The sequence below is a fragment of the Schistocerca serialis genome, chromosome 5 (genome assembly GCF_023864345.2).
Source record: "Schistocerca serialis cubense isolate TAMUIC-IGC-003099 chromosome 5, iqSchSeri2.2, whole genome shotgun sequence".
NCBI lineage: Eukaryota > Metazoa > Arthropoda > Insecta > Orthoptera > Acrididae > Schistocerca > Schistocerca serialis.
Window position 1 is genome coordinate 518,359,700 of NC_064642.1, and position 26,395 is coordinate 518,386,094.

Here is a 26,395-nt window from a genome sequence, read left to right on the forward strand (position 1 = left end):
TAACTGGTCGCAGACAAGTGAAAAATACCATTGCGTTTATCTTTTCAAAGCTTTAAGGCAAGTTCATTCTAGCAATAGGATGCTAATTGCTAAGATGCCTACGAATTGCGTGTACAAAATTAATCGTGATTTTGTACGGAATGTTCCTGTACATTTAAACATTTAAAATATTCAAGGCACTTACAAGTATGGTAAACCCCACGACGTACCATAGCGGTGTGACTTTGGAGATGTATGTTTGTGGCAAAATTTCTGTTCTGTGCATCTGAATGCTCACTCCACAGATATTCCTATTCTGTGGTACTAACAACGGTAATAACATTTTTGAAGCGTCAGCTCCAGACACAAACAAGACTACACTGAAAGACATTAACGTAACTGTAACACTCGAGTGTACGTGCGAAGTATATGACAAAATAAGAAGAAGAAGCATTTTCTAGATAACTGTTAACAATTGTCATGCATATTCGGTTTCTCATTTAATAAGTTCTCGCAGCTGAAATTTTAGCACCAATCAATATAGAAATTAATTTTATTGCAAAAGCGTAACGTGTAATTAGAATCAAAAACAATTCAACAGAAGATACTGGAATGATTCGAATGAGCTAATTGTTAATGTATTGTTTTGAGGGTTCCCCGTTATGTTATAACGTATTGGTGGGTAAGTAACATCCAACATTCGCAGTTGAGAGTATATGCATTATTGTTCGAGATGCTATACAGTGAAGATACTGCAATGATTCGAATGAGCTAATTGTTAGTGTACTGTTTTAAAGTTGCCTCGTTATGTTATAACGTGTTGGTGGGTAAGTAATATGCAACATTCGCAGTTGAGAGTATGTGTATTATTGTTCAAGATGCTATCCAGTCAGTCATGTTCATGCTAAGAATTCGCTGTGTAAGTAAATCTCACACCTACTCCTGAAATCATAAACGTGTTACATTAATTTTAATGTTCCCTGGGTGGTACACACTGTGTGCAACAGTAATACTCGACGTGTATTTCATGCGAAAACCTTTGTACCTATATGCTGGAAACGTTGTGTGTTTTCCCAAATTGTTTCCTAAATGAAGGCGTTCCGGTAGAGTAATTTACTCTTAGATTCGAGCAACGCTATAGCTACATATCCGTGGAGAGCTAATTAATTTACCGGAACACGTTGCAGTGCAATTTAACGCACTTTGACTTCGATACACAGTATCGACGTAGAATTCGGAGAACACACTTTAAGTTTTCATCGCAATACCGTAGGGACTGCGTTTCGTTTCCCCAAACCGAGGAACAACACATCATTTACAGACTCTTTCTGATCAATATTTGCATTGAGACGTACGTTTCTGTTTGTGGCTTGAGTGGCTCACTTATGTAAAGAAACGAGGAAATTTTCTCTTGTAATTAGTCCAACTCAAATTTGAACACTTTATGTTGCAATTTTTCTTCCGTCAAACGCCCAAGACTTGAACTTCTTTTAACTTTACCTACAACTTTACACGGCAGCGTCCTAGTATGGAAGTAGGTATTGGAGCTGTGTCCTACATTAACGATCGCTGGTATTTGTTAGAGGCATCTACGAGTAGGTTGTGAAATCATAAACGTGTTACATTAATTTTAATGTTCCCTGGGTGGTACACACTGTGTGCAACAGTAATACTCGACGTGTATTTCATGCGAAAACCTTTGTACCTATATGCTGGAAACGTTGTGTGTTTTCCCAAATTGTTTCCTAAATGAAGGCGTTCCGGTAGAGTAATTTACTCTTAGATTCGAGCAACGCTATAGCTACATATCCGTAGAGAGCTAATTAATTTACCGGAACACGTTGCAGTGCAATTTAACGCACTTTGACTTCGATACACAGTATCGACGTAGAATTCGGAGAACACACTTTAAGTTTTCATCGCAATACCGTAGGGACTGCGTTTCGTTTCCCCAAACCGAGGAACAACACATCATTTACAGACTCTTTCTGATCAATATTTGCATTGAGACGTACGTTTCTGTTTGTGGCTTGAGTGGCTCACTTATGTAAAGAAACGAGGAAATTTTCTCTTGTAATTAGTCCAACTCAAATTTGAACACTTTATGTTGCAATTTTTCTTCCGTCAAACGCCCAAGACTTGAACTTCTTTTAACTTTACCTACAACTTTACACGGCAGCGTCCTAGTATGGAAGTAGGTATTGGAGCTGTGTCCTACATTAACGATCGCTGGTATTTGTTAGAGGCATCTACGAGTAGGTTGTGGCTTTTAGAGACGTCTGCACATATAGGAAAATTCTGTGCTCAGAATTTCACCACAGACAGCGGCAAACTCAAAAACGCTCAGAACAAAGATGATACTAAACGCAGATATGAGGAATTTTGCAGCAGAGAGGCAAGAACACTTAGTTATAAGAGCACGAAATCCACGATGTTCCAGTTTCCACCACGAATAGACCCAAGAAGCGAAAAAATGAAGTTAGTTATGTTTTCAAGCTTCGTCGACAACGAAGTGATTTCTTACGGATCGCCGGCTGGGGAGGCCGAGCGGTTCTAGGCGCTACAGTCTGGAACCGCGCGACCGCCACGGTCGCCGGTTCGAATCCTGCCTCGGACATGGATGTGTGTGATGTCTTTAGGTTAGTTAGGTTTAAGTAGGTCTAAGTTCTAGGGGACTGATGACCTTAGAAGTTAAGTCCCATAGTGCTCAGAGCCATTAGAACCATTTTTCTTACGGATCACAGACTCGAATAGACACAGATGGCGAAATTCCGCCAAATGGTTTTCAAGGGAATCAGCCGAAGTGGTCGAGAAGAGACTGTGAGAGACCTAAAATGAATAAGATATAATGCATTAACGGTTTCATCACGGAAGTCGAAGCTGACAGACTTGTCTCCCGCGGACGATGCTTTTCCGTTTTCGACGCACGCATTACTAATTCTATAAATGGTGTGGGACTACCTTACCCAGAAGATTCTTTCGTGGTGTACCACGGATCCTATCAAGAATGAGAGTAGAGATCTGAAAGGAGGCGGACGACGGAATGGAAGAAATGAAACCGGGTCAATATAAATTCAAGGAGACTTTTACAGAATTTGTATATGAGAGAGAATTTAGAAGACGTTGAAAATCCAGCATGTGACAGCACTTACCAGAAACGCCAGAGATGCCATTCTGTTACCGCCTTGAAGCAGACTGCGTAGCGACAGGCGAGATTAGCGGTATTTAAGACTTGACGAGCGACTGTACACCTCAGGGGAATTCCCCGATACACCTATCAACCCATGGCTAAGATCTTTGGAAGTTGTCCGGGGAACAGCCAGTGCCAAGTGACACGTCGTCACTTCATGGAACACGTGCCTGTGGCGCGGCCACTGACGAAATCCTCAGTGCTGACCACCGCTTCCGGGTTAAATTCTGTCGTGTTCGTTGTCCGGTTGGTTTTCGAAACGCACCCATAATACCGTAAGATAACTCGGTTTCATTCTTCTACGTGAATTGCAAACTAGGCGTAGTGATCTTGATAATTTATTTGGTGAATCATATGGATCCAAACAATTAGGTGACGGTTTTTCTGTATGTGTTCAAATGGCTGCGTATGTGGTGGTCCCAGCAGACCTATTTTAATGTAACGGCGTTCCTTTTGTAACAATGTTTCAGAGTTATTGAAAACTGCAGTGCTCTGACGATACCTCTGTAACTCCCGCAGTTGTCTCTAAATCTTCTGTATGTAAAGAGCAAAACGGGTGACGCAGTGAGCTTTCAACTCAATTGCCGCATAAACATTGCATAACTTGCTTGAATAATTCAGTAAATAAAGAAGTAAATTAAGCAAACAGGATAATAGGTTCTATCATGATTCGTTATCTTAAATTGTTTTATAATGTTATGGATAAGAAAATAGCGCGGGGCAATCTACGCTGCAAATCAGTTAAAGATTAAATAACTGTGCTTGATACTATACCCAAAGGACACTACCTATCTGCATTTTGTGAACTGCAACATGTTACGTTTCCTGTTGTTTAAAGCAAATTGTCAACATTTGCACTACATTCCAATCTTGACAAGATCTGTCTGATTATTTGAACGGCCTGTTTTAGGACGGTATTTATTACAGAGAACTGCATCGACTGCAAAAAGTATGAAGTTACGCTACGGGCCATTAAAATTGCTACACCAAGAAGAAATGCAGATGATAAACGGGTATTCATTGGACAAATATATTACACTAGGACGGACATGTGATTACATTTTCACGCAGTTTGGGTGCAAAGATCCTGAGAAATCAGTACCCAGAACAACCACCTCTGGCCGTAATAACGTTCATCAAAAGTAGTGACTGGCGTATTGTGACGAGCCAGTTGCTCCGCCACAATTGACCAGACGTTTTCAGTTGGTGAGAGCTCTGGAGAATGTACTGGCCAGGGCAGCAGTCGAACATTTTCTGTATCCAGAAAGGCCAATACAGGACCTGCAACATGCGGTCGTGTATTATCCTGCTGAAATGTAGGGTTTCACAGGGATCAAATGAAGGAAAAATCCACGGGTCGTAACGTCCACTGTTGAAAGTGCCGTCAATGCGAACAAGAGGTGACCGAGACGTGTAACCAATGGCACCCCATACCACCACGCCGGATGATACGCCAGTATGGCGATGGCGAATACACGCTTCCAATGTGCGTTCACCGCGATGTCGTCAAACACGGATGCGACCATCATGATGCTGTAAACAGGACCTGGATTCATCCGAAAAAATGACGTTTTGCCATTCGTGCGCCCAGGTTCGTCGTTGACTACACAATCGCAGGCGCTCCTGTCTGTGATGCAGCGTCAAGGGTAACCGCAGCTATGGTCTCCGAGCTAATAGTCCATGCTGCTGCAAACGTCGCCCAACTTTTCGTGCAGATGGTTGTTATCTTGCAAACGTCCCCATCTGTTGACTCAGGGATCGAGACTTGGCTGCACGATCCGTTACAGCTATGCGGATAAGTAGCTTGTCATCTCGACTGCCAGTGATACGAGGCCGTTGGGATCCAGCAAGGCGTTCCGTACTACCCTCCTGAACCAACCGATTCCATATTCTGCTAACAGTCATTGGATCTCGACCAACGCGAGCAGCAATGTCGCGATACCATAAACCGCAATCGCGATAGCCTACAATCCGACCTTTATCAAAGTCAGAAACCTGATGGTACGCATTTCTCCTCCTTACACGAGGCATCACAACAACGTTTCACCAGGCAACGCCGGTCAACTGTTGTTTGTGTATGAGAAATCGTTGGAAACTCTCTTCATGTCAGCACGTTGTAGGTATCGCCACCTGCGCCAACCTTGTTTGAATGCTCTGAAAAGCTAATCATTTGCATAACACAGCATCTTCTTCCTGTCGGTTAAATTTCGCGTCTGTAGCACGTCATCTTCGTGGTGTAGCAATTTTAATGGCCAGTGGTGTACTATTCATACCGATAGCAGTGCCGCTAACATTCAACGTGAATAACAAGGGTCCCAAGACACTTTCATAGAGCACTCTTGAAGTTATTTTTACATCTGTCGATCATTCTCCAACCGAAATATGCTGCGGAGTAGAAACACTTTCCGCACGTCAGTGTATATTAAGTGTGAAATTTATATTCCCTTCATTGTGTGTTTTAACAGTTTTTGTTGAGTTTATGAGAAAGATGTGGGTAACGTACAATGAATTCGTCTAAAGATATGATGAAAACCGCCTCGAAACTGCATCTAGATTGTCCAGTGTACCAAATCGGCGGATGTTAATCGGGCTCAATGTTTATCCATGTCCTGCTGTTATCAAGCCTTTCGTTAAACTATCTTACTGGGTTATAGTGCATTGATAATAATGTACTCCTCATATCGTTCCAAAATTATCTAGACATTTTCACATAAGACAGAAATAATCTACCTTTTATCTACCACACAATGTTGAGGAAATTATGGAAGAAGTTCCTTTATTCTGTCATAGGAATGCTAGTTTTATTTTTCGTCAAACTCACGACGATACAAAAAATAGTGAAAAGTCTGTCTTAGAAACGAATGTCAGTAACCCAATATTTTTTTACAGATATGCCCTAAATGCCCAAAATTCCATTTTAGTGAAACAACAGAAAAATTATGTCATTTACAGCTACGTACAAGTAATATATTCCCTTTGCGCTAATTTGTTACCTTTGTGCGAGGAAACCTGAAGTGGTGGACGGGGATGGGCGGTTACAATAGGCTGAAAGCCAGAAAAGTCTTTGGCTTGTTGCTCATTGTCACCATTGACAATCACTGTTCATAGAAGAGGCAGTGAGAGAAGTAAAAAAATACGTTAATATGAGGATGGCTTTATTTCGGCAGAAAATGTAAGTAGTAGTATTTGCTAACGACATAGCATCGTCACCGGAAGTGAAGAATTGAGATGAGTACTTAATGAATTGCAATATATGCTAGGTTATGCCTGTAAAATGCTCATAAACAGAAAGGAAACTGAGACATCGGTGTGTACAGTAGATGGACGTGGTGAATTTCTGAATGCTCTCGAAGCGGTGGGCAGTTTCACTATTTCGGTAGTACAATAATCAAAAAAGGGAGGCACAATATAGAGTCGAAATATCTCTGGAGTGAGCGTTACATTCTGCACATTAAGCTGAAATTGTCACGCGATCTCGGGAGTATTCTGTTCGCTTAAGGCCAATTCACATTTGCCGTCACGTCACGTCAGAACATTCCACAATGCATTTCAAATGACAGTATCCTCTCAGGTCGTCAACGGACTGTCAGGTCACGTCACGACACGTCGAAGTTTCTCGGGAAGAAAGTTTTGGCGGTAGTGTCGTCTCCTAAAATCGTAAGTTAACCAATGTTCGCCTTGCTCTCTCGTGTTATAGTAGTTGATTCCGTGCTTTTGTTTCTCCGTAATCTTTATTTTATTATTATACTTTATTTTCGTGGCAAATTGCAATAGTACCATGACGACTTGGACAGTGTTTCCATTGAGTGTTCTTCCAAAAGTGGATACAGACATTTGAAAGCGAAAAATTATTTAGGTCTTACTATAACAGAACAGAGCTGAAGCCCACAATGTATATAAATGAGAAACTAAGATGACGAAGCAGTTTTCATTACATAAGATTTTAAGTGAATGGTCAGCCTTAATGAAGGAGAATAATACAATTGTTTATGACGTTATTAGTTACACAAACACGCGAACAAATACAAGACTCAGATGACATCTAAAACCCACATATAAAATCATCACAGAAGTAGCACATATGAAATGGTCAATTACGCCACAATTTAAAAAAACCAGAAAACTGCCATGAAATTGTCAAAACTTCCTCGACCAGTATCTCAGTAATTAAATAGATCTACAGTTCAAAAAATTAGGTCTCAGGAAATGAACCATGTAACCTTTATGAAAAGAATTGCGCCGTAAGTGTCGTGGCTTCAACAGAAAAGCGCGACTGCTACGGTCGCAGGTTCGAATCCTGCCTCGGGCATGAATGTGTGTGATGTGCTTAGGTTAGTTAGGTTTAAGTAGTTCTAAGTTCTAGGGGACTGATGACCGCAGCTGTTAAGTCCCATAGTGCTCAGAGCCATTTTTTTTCAACAGAAAAAAATTCTTTAAACAGGAAAATCCTAACAAAGCTTTCTACAAAACAGATTTTAAAATACTAAGTTTAAATGAATTTAGAACCAGTTATCTCTTGTTATCACCTCAAAACAATCAGTCGCTGAAGGCCATTCAGATTTTACAGCCTAGCTAGTCTCTTTGAGTAATACTTCAAAACATAACCAAGAAGAAATAGTTTAAGTCTCATCGGTCTGCGTGGCTGTTACAGGACGATCAACTCTCCTAGAATAAGTGAGCCAGCAAATGAATAATTCGAAACATTACACTAAAAAAACACATAATGATACACCAAGCGAATTTTCATCAAACATAGATACAATTCGTAAGTATCTGGACGCCTTGTGTCCAATGAATATACAAAACTTGAAGGTAGAGTCACGCACCACACATCAGGGGAATAAGTGTGTCACTCGTCCCAATATAAGTCACAACTGTTTACATGCAAACAGAACTATCACCATGTGTTTCTTGTTCTCCACCATAAAAATCCATCAGTCATGTACTGCCAAGCATCCACAATTAGCAACTAATAGAGGCTGTGGCTGGCAGCTCCGTCTGATCATCCCGATCGCAGGCAAGTAACGACTCTATTAACGGAGCCTTTTCGCCCACTGCACTCTACGGCTATTTTATACCACGGTCTGTCCCCTCCATGGTGCACTGTATCGACTGCCAAACGACCACATGTCCATTAACTAGAGCGACGTCGCACAGCCCGCTCTGGGTCTTCCCTCCAACGGAGTCAACAACAGACCAGCCATAGAAGGCAGTACTGGCCAAGCAGCCGTAGGCAGGGCGGCTGGTGGACGGGACACTCAGAGTGTCCTCCCTCATCCGGGTCGCTTGCGATCCTTTATCATGCCTAAAGCGAGTAGGCCGCCTTCTTGCGAAGCGCCGGGAGAACGCAGTACCGAACGCGGCCGCAGACATTTCACTGCCGATGGCGGACTGACTCCGCAATCTTGCGGTAACAATTCAGCATCCTATCGTTTGAACGACAGTGACTTGATACACCTGGCTAATATTGTGAACGGCCCCGCGAGCACGCAGAAATGCCACAACACGTCGTGGCATGGACTCGACTAGTGTCTGAAGTAGTGCTGGAGGGAACTGACACCACGACTCCTGCAGGGCTTTCTACAAATCCATAACAGTACGAGGGGAGAAGATCTCTTCGGAACGGCACGTTGCAAGGCATCCCAGATATGCTCAATATTGTCCATGTCCGGAGAGTTTGGTGGCCAGCGGAAGTGTTTAAACTCAGAAGAGTGTTCCTGGAGTCACTCCATAGCAGTTCTGGACCTGTGGGATGTCGCATTGTCTGTCGGAATGCACAACGAACACGAATGGGCGCAGATGATCAGACAGGATTCTTACGTACGTGTCACCTGTCAGAGTCGTATCTAGACGTATCAGGGCTCCCATATCACTCCAACTGGACAAACCCCACACCTTTACAGAGCCTCTACCAACTTGAACAGTCCACTGCTGACATGCATGGTCCATGGATACATGAGGTTGTCTTCATACCCGTAACGTCGATCCGCTCGATACCATTTGAAACGACATTCGTCCGACCAGGCCACATGTTTCCAGTCATCAACAGTCCAATGTCGGTGTTGACGGTCCCAGGCAAGGCGTAAAGCTTCGCGTCGTGCAGTCATCAAGGGCACACGAGTGGGTCTTCGAGTCCGAAAGCCCATATCGGTTTGGTTCGCACGCTGACACTTGCCCAGAATTGAAATCTGTGGCAGTTTGCGGAAAGGTTGCACTTCTGTCACGTTGAATGAGTTCACTTCAGTAGTCGTTGGTTCCGTACCGACATCGGAGATTTGATGTTCTACCGGATTCCTGATATTCACGGTACACTCGTGAAATGGTCGTACGGGAAAATCCCCACTTCGTCGCTACCTCGGGGAAGCTGTATCTCATCGCTCATGTACCGACTTCAGCACCACGAGCAAACTCACATAAATCTTGATAACCTGTCATTGTAGCAACAGTAACCGATCTAACAACTGCGCCAGACACTTGTTGTGTTATATAGACGTTGTCGCTCGCATAGCCGTATTCTTCCTGATTACAAAATGGTTCAAATGGCTCTGAGCACTATGGGACTCAACTTCTGAGGTCATCAGTCCCCTAGAACTTAGAACTACTTAAACCTAACTAACCTGAGGATATCACACACATCCATGCCCGAGGCAGGATTCGAACCCGCGACCGTAGCCGTCTCGCGGTTCCAAACTGCAGCGCCCAGAACCGCGCGGCCACTTCGGCCGGCTCCTGATTACATATCTCTCTATTTGTATATGCATGTGTATACTAGATCCTTTGGCGCTACGGTGTAAAAACAAAGACATATGTCCCTGTAAATTGTTCTACACAGTGCTGACAATGGCAGTAATCTGAAATTATTGGATGACCATATTTAATTTCAATTTTGTATAATCTGCTCATGAATCATAATTTGCAATTAGTTTTAACCTGCACTTCATCCAGCAGCAAATTTAAAACAAAATGAAACGGCAGCAACGCATTACCACAGATCGTCTGCATCAATTAAATGTAGTTATTAACTGTATAATGACGTTTGATTCACACATGTGCGTTAATTTGAGTGGTGAGTAAATGCACTGACACGATTACGTGACTATATTCTATTGTTTCGCTAATTATTTTTCACATAGCAGTTTGATTAACACGCGGTGTTTTCTACAGCATTGTAGGAACGTGCGACATTTTAATCGACATTGTTGTACATCTGAACAGTTGTTTATTATAGTCTATAAAATGTTTCCCTGTCTTACTGTGTTCCCAGAACGTTTCAAAATGATCTGTGACCGGCAGCCAGATACTACCACTCCAACACACGTCCATGGCAAGTTTCATAGCTAGTAAGCACCAAGACTGACGAAAGACTACTTTTCAGAAATTTTTGCTACTTATAACACTGAAGTGGTGCGAACTTATCTCCCTGTGCCTACTTCGGCATAGTTCCGTGTGGTATTTACACGGCCTTGTTTTAATACGAGGGCTATTCGGAAAGTAAGGGAACGATAGTCCATTGTGTTTTTCGACGGACTTGGGCAATTTTGGCAGGACAATGCGTCACCCAACACATCCAGAATTGCTACAGAGTGGCTCCAGGAACACTCTTCTGAGTTTATATTCTTCCGCTGGCCACCAAACTTCCCAGGCATGAACAATATTGAGCATATCTGGGATGCCTGGAAACTAGCTCTTCAGAAGAGATCTCCACCTCCTTGTACTCTTACGGATTTATGGACAACCCTGCAGAACTCATGGCGTCAGTTCCTTCCAGCACTACTTCAGACATTAGACGAATCCATGCCACGTCGTGTTGCAGCACTTCAGCGTGCCCATGGGGGCTCTACACGATATTAGGCAGGTGTGTCACTTTCTTTGCCTCTTCAGTGTACTACAGACGGTATAGAAAAGGCATAGATGGATTTCAGTTCCAGTAGTGTGCAGTCTGTTTCATTCAGGATGAAAAGAGCCGTTCCATCACATAACGCGTGTAGCAATGTGGAGCGCCGAAATACACCTATTACCCGCCAGATATGCTCGTTCCACGATATGTTTAAATTTAATCATAAATAAGTTCATTCGTGATGAAGTTCCTTGTAAACATCCGTAAAGCTAACAAAGTTGTGACCTACCACCTACTAATCTTAACCATATTGTCTCACAAGTCCGTTATGACATGCCGTTGTGTACTACATTGTCTGTTGACCTTCTGATTAAGGATTTAATTCCACAGAGAAAATAGGCCTCTAAAAATTCAGTAACTGATAAATGTTATTGTAATATTGTTGTTAAGTCCATTGTGTTCAACAACATGCTGACATCAATCTGTTTGTTACACAAAGAGTAAGCAACTGACAACTGGTATAATACCACTGCAGTACGCACCAGATGATGAGCGCTATAGGGTAAAACAATCTTTTCTGTTATAGTAACAAATAAAAAAACCTTATATTTGCTATACAGCGTAATCCAGACTGTGGTTTTATCAGTAGTGTGTGCTTCTCATATCGATGGATGAGGTCTGTGTAATATAGTTTTATGGATATAGGACCCTAGAAAAAAAAAAGATATTCCAAGAAATATTGATACAGTCAATCACGGTAGTAGTCAATATTGGCTTGGTGCACCACAGATTTCAAGAGGCGAAGATGTTACAACTTACGAGCACATTTAGTAATTGTCAAATCTGTTACAGTAGTTTTAACGCAACCTGAAATTATCGGATGCCACAAATCAAGAATTTAGGCATAATCGTTACAAATGATGCAATAACTATATCAATACACTGAGATGAAAAAAGTCGCGCGATAGCGATGTGTACAAACGTAGATGGTGGTAGTATTAAAAGGCGCTACATTGGCGGGGCTGTCATTTGTACTCAGGTTGGTCATGTAATAGGGTTTCCGACGTGAGGGTATGACCGCACGACGGGAATTACCAGACTTTGGACGTGAAATGGCAGTGGCAGCTAGATGCATGGTACATTCCATTTCGAAAATGGTTAGGGATTTCAATATTTAGAGATTCACAGTTTCAAGAAAGTGCCGAGAATACGAAATTTCAGGCATTCCTCTAATCACAGACAATGCAGTAGCCGACGGCCTTCACTTAACGGTTGAGAGTGGCAGTGTTAGCGTAGAGCTGTCAGTGTTAACAGACAATCAACACTGCGGAAGTAACCGCACAAATCAATGCGCGACGTACGACGAATGTGCCCGTTCGAACAGAGCGACGAAATTTGCTGTTAATGAGCTAGCGCAACGGACGACCGATGCGAGTGCCTTTGCTAGCAGCACGACATCGGCTGCAGCGCCTCATATGGGCTCGTGACCATACCGTTTGGACCATAGATGATTGGAAACGTGATCTGGTCACATGAGTACCGACTTCAGCTGGTAAGGGCTGATGTTAGGGTTCGAGTTTGACTCAGACCACGCGAAGCTATGGACACATGTTGTCAACAAGGGCTGTACAAGCTGATGGTGGCTCCATAATGGTGTGAGCTGTATTTGCATGGAATGGATTAGGTCCTATGGTGCACTGAGTGGATCATTGATATGGATATGTTTGGTTACTTGGAGACTATTTACAGCCATTCATGGACTTCACGTTACGGACGGCAGTGCGTCAAGTCACCAAGCCTCAATTGTTCGCGATTGGTTTAAAGAACGTTCTGAACAGTTCGGACGAATGATTTGGCCACCCATCTCCCCCCTACATGAATCCCATCTAATATTTGTGGGACGTAATTGAGAGATCAGTTCGTGCACAAAATCCTGGACCGGCAACACTTTCGTAATCATGGGCAGCTGTAGAGGCAGATTAGCTCAAAATTTCTGCAACGCACTTCCAACGATTTGTTGAATCCATGTCATGTCATCTTGGTCCACTACGCGGGGCAAAAAGGGTCCGACATGACATTAGGTACCCCATGACTTTTGTAACCTCAGTGTGATGGTAGATTGTGAGATGACAAGATCACTTCCAGTAATTCTACGAAAATATAATTCACCCACATTGGATATTAGTTACCAAATTTTCATTTCTCCATCCCTCTGGGGACTGTTACTGAGCTGTTTCATGAAGGAGGTAGGGAAGAACTAGAGAATAGCCGTGTCATTCAGTACAGATTCACTTACAATGATGATACCGTGGAAACCTTTTACATGAATTTATGTGAGTTTGTGTGAAGGTTGAATTCATCATGGCTATGGAACGCATGGAAGAATTTCATCAAAACTGTGAACACATTTGCTACCAACAAAATGATGCTATAGAACACAATCGTCCCTTGCCTGCCTAGAAGAGAGAAGATTTCGGCTGCGACTGTAGTAATTTCAAACAATCTTTGTACGCATAGAACTAACAATGTATATGCGTATAAGACACCCATATCAAGCATGGACTTGGCAGTTCTATGGAGTGGAAAGGGTTTGAGATCGTGGATCATGACGGGAAGAGGGGTGGCAAGTAAAAATTAACGTAATTCTCTGACGGTTAATCAAATTTTATAAAGCACGACATGCTAATTAGAAAAATATGCCGTCAGACTCACATATCCGTAGCTCCCTAAAGAGTGGAGTAAGTACAGCTAATATATATTTCTTAAAACTCGGCATTATTCTGGAACTCTGGTAGAAACTCCAACCGAAACTGGTTAATACCTAGAAAGGATTATTATCGGGATAACTGACTCCGAGTTATAGGAGTGAGGAAAGGCACTGTGGAAACCTTATATCAGTTTTAATTAAACTTTGTGCAGCCATAGCGTATCCGGGGAAAAAAACTATAAAGTTACGGCATACGATCTCTGGCCATGGAAAGAACTATAACAACTGAAGCCGCTTCCCGCTCGGAGGTTTCTGTGTTTGTCGCTGACCACCAAAGGTCATAGTCCAAAAGTTTATCCTTCGTTCCTCTACCTGGAAAGCCTAACAACAGTTACGTGGTAGTTCGTCTGCATGATGAAACTGCTGAATTGTGGTTACGCAGCAAGGCGACTATAGACCGAACATATCTTAAGCGGCTTCCCACATCCGCATCCTTTTTCTCAGCTATCACTACCAGGAATTAAGTAGGGTCACTGCCATAGTAATAATCTTGTGGGACAGGACTTACAGCTATTCTACTACCACTCTCCACTCACATATGTGACCAGATGAAAACCTGAGACTGTACACTGCGTTATTAAGAATATTGCAAGTTCCTTTTGTTTTACCTACAAAAAAGTCTTACACAATGTAAGAGGAGCTTTCAGTCTTATTGACAGAAGGTCAAAGGCGAAAAACTGGTCCCCAAATATGAAGTTATGTCGTAATTGTTTTATGTGATAAAAATGTTTCAGATAAGATCTATCAGCTTCCTCTATGAAATGTACAAATTGTTCACTAAATAACCAGCAATGGTTAAGAAAAAAATGGACATTAACCAGGCGGTGGGAAAAAATGGCTTTGAAAATTGATGTAGCAGAATTTAAAATTTACAGATCGTGGATGGAATCATCGAATGGACCAATGTTCATGAATTAACGCCTGGCCTGCGATTCATAAATTCTGAGACATTTTTTCACTAGGCTTTCAAAAAACATGTACTAATAGTGCTTCATAAACGAAGCACTGGTTTCAGCTATGTCAGTGTACTCAAGAATGTATATCCTGTGACCAGTTTCCATTGTCAGGATAACGGGAAATACGCAACTGAAAGAGCACTCAGACAAGGAAGTTACATACAATATAAGTAGTATCGGCATCTTTAAAGGATATTTTCACAATTTCAAACTGGAAACTAGGAGAAAGAATACTACCGAGACTACACAGTAATGAAAAGGGGGTACAAAACATGCAGAATCAGCACGGACGTCTATCGTTGAAAACTGTAGTTCCTAGAAAAATGACGCGCCGGGAACTTTCACTTGGTAGTTGATCCTCATCATGGTGCACAGTAGCTTACTACGGCTCCAAAAGTTTGACGAGACTTGTGAAATGTGCTAAAATTCGGCAGAGATTTTCTCACATGATTAGGCCAGAATATTTATAAACCTGAGGATACGGGATAAAAACGAGAAGTTTGATGAGAGTGCAGCCAAATCTCAGATCTGTCTTTTAATGATTCCACGATGTCAGAAATGCTCTACTTTTGGTTTGTTTTCTGCTTGAATAGTCATGCAGGTTTCATGGATTCTTGAGGTTGTCTCCATAGGGGGTAGAGATCCCTTCTGAACAGTACTCTGGAAGGCAACCCAGATATGCTCAATAATGTTCATGTTTGGGGAGTTTGGTGGCCAACGGAAGTGTTCAAACTCAGAAGAGTGATTCTGGACCCACTCTGTAGCAATTCAGGACATGTGGGGCGTCGCATTGTCCTGCTCGAACTGCGCTGTTCACATCCAACTGCCCAACACTATAATAGTGGCTATTCGAACAATGCCAAGCAGACTATGCACACAGCACATTCAGTGATTTTCATACAGAGCGCTATGTGGCGTCACCAACATAAAAACAAAGAAGTAAGAATTCCAGCGTAGCGCTGCGCAGTTGGAGGTGAGCCTGCTTACACTGATAATCAGGGTACATACGGGAAAATCCCCACTTCATCGCTACCTCGGAGATGTGGTGTCCCGTCGCTCGTGTACCGAGTATAATATCACTTTCAAACTCACTTAAAGCTTGATAACCTGCCGTTGTAGCAGCAGGAACCGATATAACAAGTGCGTCAGACAGTAGGTGTCTTATATAAGCGTTGCCGAACGCAGCGCCTTTTTCTGCCTATTTATGCCTCCGTATTTGAATACTCATGCCTATTCCAGTTTAGTTTGGCGCTTCAGGGGGTATATAAACAACAAACAATTGTTTATAATATAAGATTAACACAAAACAGTGTAATTTACAGTTTTTCTTGGTAACTTGCTCATCGAAAACGCTCGGCTAATGGTTTACATCTTAAAAGAGTAAAAATGTTGTCATAAATATTTCACTGAATTTGCAGTATTTCGAGTTTCAAATAATTTTTGACCATCATTTTAAGTTCTTGTCAGGCATGTTAATACTTTTTTCAGCTCATTTTTGTCACTGCACTGTCACATTTAATGTATTTTCATAGACGTAAAGTGCCAATTATGTAGAGACCGCGCGTCATTAAGTTTTATTGGTGACAAAATGCTGACTGAAAGCACAGTTTGGTGACATAAGAACTCTTGAGATAACCCTACACCCCTTGTCATATGTTCGCTACTTCAATTAAAACCACATTTACCCCTCAGACCGGATATTACGTTCATATTTTCCGTGTTTAGGTACGATAACTTTAAACCTCCAGATCTCAGTAACAGATTATGACACCGAACAAAGCTGCATGGTTCGCAGAGGACATCACCTTAATAAATCGTGGTAAAAATGTCAACCATTTTGCAGGAATAGTAATTACAGAGGTTGTCATCGCCACAGTACGTGTCTGTGGCACCCAAAAATCAAGGTTTTTGCTGTGGTATGTCGAATACGGATACAGGTTTTCGAAAACGGGAGAATGGTCTTTGTATATCAATGTCTGAATAAAGTACATTTAAAATTATACCCTTCTTCTACGGTTAGTAATTTAGACAACAACGGCCCACGGTGCAAAAACGGCTAAAAACTCGGTTTTTGCTGTTGTCTGCATCAGATCAGTACGGTAACTTTGAAGCTCTGGATCTCGGTAATCGATAAAGACATCAAGGAAGTTTAGGAAGTTCCTCAAGAATATCATCTTAAGAAGAAATGGTAAAAAATTCGACGATCTACCATTAATATGAATAATTATAGAAGTGGCAATCCCCACAATTGGTAAATTACGCACTCAAAAATCATAGTACTTCGTGGTTTCCTCAGGAACAGCCCATGAACAAATGATGCTTTTACAAGCTGCCTAAAGCTCACCCTGGACCATACCTAATGCAAAGGAACAAAACGATTCGCTCAGTTTGCCTGAGATGGAGGAAGTGTTTATCGTTTAATTTTTGAAATTGTAGTGTGGGATACCTACAGTACGCCGGTTCCTCCGGTAGGTATACAGATGAACAACAGGTCATTATCTCTGTGATCGACAGAACTCGAAAGATGGCCCCCTGAAAAATCGCATTTTTCGCAGTTGGCATTTTGGAACGTATTGGTACCGTTCACTATCGTTCACGGATTGATTTTAGGAGAAGGCAGTATACACTAAAGACACTACGTGTAACGTACGAAAATTTTTATTGTTTAGATAGATGCAGCCTATTAGAATGTAACCCTAACAAATACTCACATAAGGTATTAGTCAAATGCACATTATTAAGATCAAAGCTGAGTGTCAAAAATTCCACCTCCGACTTTAATGCACTTTCTAATTCCTTTGACACTTTTAGCTCTTCTATGGTTGTTTTGCTGTTCTTTCGTGGGGTGGTACAATTCACGATCCGAACGATCAGTTTGTCTTACGTGTTTACTTTATATTTGTAGACTTAGTGTTTCCTCTAATCCCACAGGCAAATATCTAAGAGGGTAAAATCCGCGAATTTTGATGCCAAGAACCACTGCCTTTCGTGAAATGTTCGGTTTATATTATGTGTTTCCTGACAACTACAACGTGCAGTAGCCTTATCGTGCTAGAACAACTTATCCATCCCTGTAGTCAAAGGAACCTCTTCCAATAATACTGGAAGCTTATTTTTAAGAATTTCTAGGTGACGGTGCAATATTAGACCATATCGGCATACTCAGAATATTTAAATATGTCCAGCATGCTGAAACGACGAGTAGAATTGGCTTACAAGAATCACTGTCACAGTTGAAAAATTCAGCTACGTAAACCAAAGCACAGCTTTCCACCTTGACATTCGCAACAAAAAACAACAATCGATCAAGAATCCCACAACAGCTGGAGTACCAACACGCCAAATGAAAACTTACACCATGTGATTAAAAGTATCCGGACACCGCAAAAACATACGTTTTTCGTATTAGGTGCATTGCGCTGCCACCTACTGCCAGGTACTCCATATCAACGACCTCAGTAATCATTAGACATGGTGAGAGTGCGGAATGGGGCGCTCCGCGGAACTCACGGACTTCGAACGTGGTCAGGTGATTGGCTGTCACTTGTGTCATACGTCTGTACGTGAGATCACCACACTCCTAAACATCCACAGTCCTCTGTTTCCGATGCGATATTTAAGTGGAAACGTGAAGGCACGCGTATAGCACAAAAGCGTACAGGCAAACCTCGTCTATCTACTGGCATGGACGGCCAACGGTTGAAGAGGGCAGTAACGTGTATTAGGCAGACATCTATCCAGACCATCACACAGGAATTTCAAACTGCATCATGATCCACTGCAAGTACTATGACAGTTATGGGGAAGGTGAGAAAACTTGGATTCCATGGTGGAGCGGCTGCTCATAAGCCACACGTCACGCCGATATATGCCAAACGACGCCTTGCTTGGTGTAAGGAGCGTAAACATTGAACGATTGAACAGTGGAAAACGTTGCGTGGAGTGACGAATCACGGTACACAATGTGGCGATCCGATAGCAGGGTGTGAGTATGGCAAATGCCCGGTGAACGCATCTGCCAGCGTGTGTAGTGCCAGTAGTAAAATTCGGAGGCGGTGGTGTTATGGTGTGGTCGTGTTTCTCATGGAGGTGTCTTGCTCCCTTTGTTGTTTTGTGCGTCACTATCACATCACAGACCTTCTTGCTTCCCACTGTTGAAGAGCAATTCGGGGATGGCGACTGCAACACAATGGAGCACCTGTTCATAATGCACGGCCTGTGGCGGAGTGGTTACACGACAATAACACCCCTGTAAGGACTGGTCTTCACAGAGTCCTGACCTGAATCCTGTAGAGCACCTTTGGGATGTTTTGGAACGCCGACTTCGTGTCAGGCCTCACCGATCGACATCGATACCTCTCTTCAGTGCAGCTCTCCGTGAAGAATGGGCTGCCATTCCCCAGAAACCTTCCAGCACTTGATTTAACGTTTGCCTGCGAGAGTGGAAGCTATCATCAAGGCTAAGTGTGGGCCTACACTATATTGATATATACATTACCGATGGAGGACATCAAGAACCTGTAAGTCATTTTCAGCTAAGTGTCCGGATGCTTTTGATCACATAGTGTATGTCGGTAACCAGTTGTGTATGTAAAAATTAACTAACTCCGCTTTCAATGGTTGTAAATCAGATTTTTATCATCCGTCTTGATTGTATTAATTTTTGAAAACGAGTGGTTTCAGTTCTCATGAAACGTCCTCAGACCTATAGCCACCAGTAAAATAACTGTTATACAAGTGTACAGATGCATAATACCATACCATTATCATACACCGAATGTACCGCAAAATAACACAAGTTTTTCGATTAAAAGAGTAACACGTCCACCTAACGGCGAAATCTACATGCATCGTCATTGAATGAAAGAATTTTTTGATGGAATCTGCGTTATTAATGAAGTCCACAAGGCCATTGACAACAGGCTGCGTCTGGTACATTTATCAGATTTGAACAAAACGATTATAACCACATTGAATTAAAAATAAGATTTTGTTCGTGGATGATATTGTTCCTGGGGATACTTAAAGCTATTGTTTGACATTACAAAGATATGAGAGATTATTTTTTCTAATTTAAAAACCAGACGGTGTCCATATTCATGACGGTGTTGCGCGCCTGGCTTTGTCGCAGCTTGCTTCCTGTGATCCTTGTTTTGGTGTTGTAATGCGAGGAAGCAACTTGCGAAGGGGCCAGGCCTGCAGCAAATCATGAGTATGGACGCCGTCCCATTTTTAAATTACAACTACTCCTTTCATGTTTCATAATGTTGCTTAACGTAGCATACAACAGCTTTTATTTAAATGTTTCCAAGAACAATATTCTCAACGAACAACCATTTTTTTAAATTCAGTGTGCTTGTAAATGTTTTACTAAAATGGGACAAATGTATCAGATGCCAACTATTGTCAGTAGCCTCGTGCGGTACGTTAATAACGTGGATTCCTGCACACCACTTTTTATGCTGTAGTGTGGTATGTAAATTTCGCCGTTAGTTGTCCGGGTTACTCTTGTAATAGATACAGTCAGGTACACTGTGGTACGTTTGATATTTGGTGATGGTGTGATGCAACAACATCACGTATTTCGTAATGTATTTTTGACTGGTTGTTTTACTGTTATCTACAAATCTGAGGATGGTTTACGTTGAATCGAAAGTGGTCATTTAATAGCAAATGCAATCAAGATGGAAGAAAATCTGATTTTGTATCTCTGTCGGCAATTAAAACTAGATATATGTTTATGGGAAGGTTTTACCTGAAATATTCTAGACTCTCACCTCCTAAAATATTTACCACTACTCCTGAAACAGCTCGTATATACAGTGAGTGCAGATGACTAGTTTTGAAAATTCTTTCTGCGCTGCAGGTTTATGGTTGGTTCAAATGGCTCTGAGCAGTATGGGACTTAACATCTGTGGTCATCAGTCCCATAGAACTTAGAACTACTTAAACCTAACTAACCTAAGGACATCACACACATCCATGCCCGAGGCAGGATTCGAACCTGCGACCGTAGCAGCCGCGCAGTTCCGGACTGAGCGCCTTAACCGTGAGACCAGCGCGGCCGGCTGCAGGTTTATGAGGAACCTAGAATCAATACTAGTAATTTATCGCAGGAAGCGAAATTTACGTGACATTTTGTCATTCCTTTTAATGTTAATCAATATTTGACCTAACTGGTGAACCGAAATGGAATGAAATGTGCATATGGTATTATTACCCGAGAGAAATGGACGTTGTTCTGCGGCCTATTACAAGTGTCTTTATTTGATACCACTTCGGCGGCTTGAGCTTTGGTGATGATGAAATAATGATGAGCGCAGCACACGCAGCCAGTCCCGAGCTGGAAAAATCCCCGATCCGGTCGGGAATCGAAACCGGGGCCCCGTGATCGAATGCAGCGACGCAACGACCTACTGACGCTGTTGAACTCCTTTTATTTCCACAAATAAATATTTAACAGGTTACTTGGAAAAGGTCCAGCGCCAAAATTTAACGACGGTACAGGAAATAAGCTAAATCTTGGCAGCTTCTGGCGGCATAGAATCACTCGAAATATTTTTACAAAGTGTGGACGCGGGTCGCAAGGAAATCTCCGGTTTATGTTGTCTGTGAGCAGTCATTCAGTCTGCCTGTACGTTTTCGTGTACCGTGTAAATCGTTCAAGGCTTTAAGGTTTTCGACGTTAACTCTCCAAGATGTTTGCCATGATTGTTCGTTAACAGTCTATCCACATTTGCCCCCATACAGCTCTTCTCCAAGATGATAAAGTGTAAATGTCGTATGATTAGGGCCTCCCGTCGGGTAGACCGTTCGCCGGGTACAAGTCTTCCGATTTGACGCAACTTCAGCGACTTGCACGTCGATGGGAATGAAATGATGATGATTAGAACAACACAACACCCAGTAGTTGAACGGAGAAAATTTCCTACCCAGCCGGGAATCGAACCCGGGCCCTTAGGATTGACATTCATTCGCGCGGATCACTTTGTTTTTTCTTTATTTTGTTCGGTGTTGTTCGTTGCGTTTGGTCTGGGTGGACGTCACATAATATCCGTTCAAGTTGATCGTTGACCCCTTTAATCACTTTTTTTTTTAATTACAGAGGGCCACCGCCTCTCTGACCGAACACGCTGAGCTACCTTAGCGGCACCACTCAGCTACCGGGGTATGGACTTCCAACATGGTGGCACTGTGGGTTTTAAAAAGTGTGACGCGTGAATAGAATAGGCACTGAGATTTATCCCAGTCTGTTCCCTTAATCCATATCAAGGAGAAATGAAGTGCTATTCCCACTTCCTAGCAGAGAGTATTTAATATTCAATCTCTCATACTACATCGTTTCTTCAGAATACCTCAGGAATATGCTGTGAGAGTTTCTTTATATTAGCCATGGTAAATTTTAGAATGCTTCATTGCCCGTCTTCTTTCTAATGCGCTGAATGACGTTTGACTTTCCACCTTCATACTTGCACTACTTTCCACTGTTCCCGTTTTTCATTGTTTCCCATGTTATATAGCTATCGACAACGGTTGTTAAATACTGCTGTGACTCGCTCTGTAGCTGATCTCTACCTCTAAATGGATATAATTTTTGTCCACAACGCATCATGGCCCCTCGAAAAAGTATAACCTTAGTCCAACAGTCATCACGTCATCGTATCTCATGTTCAAAACATCATGTTCCTTAGGTAGCTAAACATTTAAATTTTATGGACGTAGGACCGCTGATGGTGTAATACAATTTCTTGATGGATGTACCTTTGAGTTATAACTAGGTCCTGATGACTTAGTGCATATTCGTCTGTTGAAATTATTTACTTCTGTAGGCCGAATATGTAAAAGGAATTATTATGTTTTACTGAAAAGGAAACTACTTTCCTTGTTTCCTGCATCGAAACCCTCTGCCACAAACTGCGAGAGAGGCATAGATATGCCTCTATATACACGGTGCAGTCACATTAATGTGACCACCGCCTATGTTCGAGGTCAGCTGCAACAGCCACTCACAGACGCCCGGTGGCAGCACTGGCAGTACAGGGAATTTGAAGTGAGTCCGGTTGGGTTAGGAGGGGGGGAGGGGGGGAGGGGCGAAAAATAGTCCAGTTGTTGTCGTAATGCGGAAACATAGTGTCTTATCTGACTTCCAAAACGTCATGATCACTGGGTTTCGGGACAAAGGTGGAAGGACTTAGTATACGGCAAACTTCTTAAACTGTTCGCGCGCAGCCGTTGTTGAAGTATACTGTGCGTGGCAAAATGGCACTACCCAAAATCGTCACCGACAGGATGCGAAGATGTGTAATGGAGAATGGGCGTGCAGCTGTCGACTAGCTGATCTCCCAGAAACAAAGACTGGAGTGCGTGCTATTAATTTTTGCTCGGCACGATGGCATCTGAAAGCAGGCCAATGCAACGTGTCAAACAGTTGAGGTGTATGTGCGTCGGTTGAAGAGCACCACGATCGGTTTGCCGTACGCACCTGACCACGAGACTCCACCGAATCAAACCCAATCAAGAAGGTGTGGTACCAATTCTGCGGTACCAGCCTCGATCGAGGAGTTGGGGCGATGTATCCTCAACCGACAAACCTAGCGCAGCTGGCTGCGGCACTGGCGTCGGCACTGCACCACACAATCGACATTGCCCCCCCCCCCCCCCCCACCCATACCCTAATCCGCACTTCCGGACTTCACTGACTATTCCTGCACGTGTCGCAGGAGTTGGCGCTACGAAAGATGATTACTCAGGCTTTTCACAGGTCTTCACATTAATGTGAGTGGACAGTGTATTTAATTTTCTTTGCACCAGCAGGGCTCTATCACTAGGGGTAAGATAGATACTGCCACAGGAAAATTAAAGAGACCTTTGGACAAAAGAGAACCACTTATATGAATATCAGGAGCTCAGATGGAAACCCAGTTCTAAGCAAAGAACGGAAAGCAGAAAGGTGGAAGGAGTGTATAGAGGGTCTATACAAGGGCGAGGTACTTGAGCACAATATTATGGCAATGGAATAGGATGTAGATGAATATGAAATGGGGGATACGATAATACATGAAGAGTTTGACAGAGCAGTGAAAGACCTGAGTTGAAACAAGGCCCCGGGAGTAGACAACATTCCATTAGAACTACTGACAGCCTTCGGAGAGCCAGTCCTGACGAAACTCTACCATCTGGTGAGCAAGATATATGAGACAGGCCAAATACCTTCAGACATCAAGAAGAATATAATAATTCCAATAGCAAAGAAAGCAGGTGTTGACAGATGTGAAAATTGCCGAACGCGAATTCTTTACAGACGAATGGAAAAACTGGTAGAAGCTGACCTCGGGGAAGATCAGTTTGGATTCCGTAGAAATGTTGGAACACGTGAGGCAATACTGACCTTACGAGTTATCTTAGAAGAAAGATTAAGGAAAGGCAAATCTACGTTTCTAGCATTTGTAGACTTAAAGCTTTTCACAATGTTGACTGGAATACTCTCTTTCAAATTCTAAAATTGGCAGGGGTAAAATACAGGGAGCGAAAGGCTATTTACAATTTGTACAGAAACAAGATGGCAGTTATAAGAGTCGACGGGCATGAAAGGGAAGCAGTGGATAGGAAGGAGGTGTGACCGGGTTGTAGCCTCTCCCCAATGTTATTCAATCTGTATATTGAGCAAGCTGTAAAGGAAACAAAAGAAAAATTCGGAGTAGGTATTAAAATCCAGGGAGAAGAAATAAAAACTTTGAGGTTCGCCGATGACATTGTAATTCTGTGAGAGACAGCAAAGGACTTGGAAGAGCAGTTGAAAGGAATGGATATTGTCTTGAAAGGAGGATATAAGATGAACATCAACAAAAGCAAAACGAGGATAATGGAATGTAGTCGAATTAAGTCGGGTGATGCAGAGAGAATTAGATTAGGGAGTCAGACACTTAAAGTAGTGAAGGAGTTTTGCTATATGGGGAGGAAAATAACTGATGATGGTCGAAGTAGAGAGGATATAAAATGGAGACTGGCCATGACAAGGAAAGCGTTTCTGAAGAAGAGAAATTTGAATTAAGCATTGGAGGGCAGCGTGGAGGGTAAAAATCGTACAGGGAGACCAAGAGATGAATACTCTAAGCAGAAGGATGTAGATTGCAGTAGGTACTGGTAGATGAAGAAGCTTGCACAGGATAGAGTAGCATGGAGAGCTGCATCAAACCAGTCTCAGGACTGATGACCACAACAACAACAACAGCAGGGCTATCATGCCTTTTTAATAGGGTCGCTGATTAAAAGGTAATCGGCAGTCACGTGGAGAAATTTAAGAAAATTCGTAGATAAATCATGAGTACTTCATTAAACAGATGTCGGGTATTGTCTGGAGAAACTGAACGAAATAGCCCTGACCATAAGTGAGGATGGCGGGAAGCGAATTTGAAGTCACTCTACTGCTTCGATCGTATGACAACTGCCGAATGAATGGCAGGTTGAGAAACCGCCTTACGTCTGAGGCTCTTGCGCTATACTAAGTAAGCTACCGCAACGTCCGCTGTCTTGCGAGATTTCCGCAACGCGTCCATTCACGGAATGGAACGTCGGATACGTAGCCCAGATATACTACCATATTAGTCTCCATAAATATCAAGTTCATTTCCATTCTATTCTAGACTTTGGATTTAGTTACATCCCGCAAGAACCAAAATTTCAGTATTTAATGTAGATCTACGCGTTCACGGATAGCTGTGCTGGTGGTAGAAACTTCTGAAACAAATAAAGTCTATCCTGAATTTTTTCAGTTCAAAACATGTTACACGGAGCTTGACAAACTTTTGTATTAGTTTAATCCGCACATATAATTGACTCTATCCATTCTTCGTGCAGCTAAAGAGACTCACTACCTTTTACAAGAACAAACCCGCTTTCATGTACTTCATTGTTCACCTTATCCACAGAATTTACAAAAAAAAAAATAAATAGAAAATTGGCTTCTCAACTACAGTATTAGTTCTATAACTCTACCTGGTCCATCAGAAACAATAGTAAATATTTTGTATGGTGGTAGTACAACCTAATTCGAATAAAACTTTCCACAAAATGTGTATTCAGTTTTTATAGGGATATTACAATGTAACGCAAACATATACTCACAGAAGGCGTTAAGCGAAGACCAGTGGTTAAGTTAAAAGTTGATTAGCATAAATTCCATCTGCTTTTTCAGTGAACATTCGAATTCTTTCGAAAACAACACTTTCACCTCTTCTAAGATTCATTAAATGTATTGGCAAATGCGAATATGGACATCCATCAGCTGTAGAATGAAATGATGACAGTGAAAATTGATGTCGGACCGGGAGTGGTTGCCTTACCTTTTTTTAATGTTGACCTCATTTTGTTCGTTATTGTTCATTGCATTTGTTCGGGGCGGACGTCCCACGACACCCTCTCAAGTCCATCGTTGATCCATTCACAGAGATCTTATTTTTGCAGAGGGCACCAAACCCTCTGACCGATAATGCTGAGCTGCCTTTCCGGCAACCATATAGCTACCGGTCACGAATCATGGCCAGATTCCAAATGTCATCAACTATGTGTCTACACCCTGCGCTTGTACGTCCATTATGTATATTCACGTGAAAGAGAGACGTTTTAATTGAAACTTGCTCACGGGTGTCGGTAAATAAATATGATGT

General features: G+C 42.3%; 1 protein-coding gene across 2 annotated transcripts in view; it reads right to left on the bottom strand.

Moving 5' to 3' along the window:
* The window catches only part of LOC126481169 (uncharacterized), a 66,385-nt gene that overhangs the window by 16,793 nt on the left and 23,197 nt on the right, over positions 1-26,395 (bottom strand). The window contains exon 1 of one of the 2 annotated variants that reach the window (XM_050104737.1): positions 3,132-3,221. The exons of the other annotated variant lie outside the window; for it this stretch is intronic. Within the exon in view, the coding sequence (XP_049960694.1) occupies positions 3,132-3,152 (21 nt within the window). The 5' untranslated portion in view covers positions 3,153-3,221. Of the gene's footprint in view, positions 1-3,131; positions 3,222-26,395 lie in introns of those variants that run through there. 2 annotated transcript variants of the gene reach the window in all.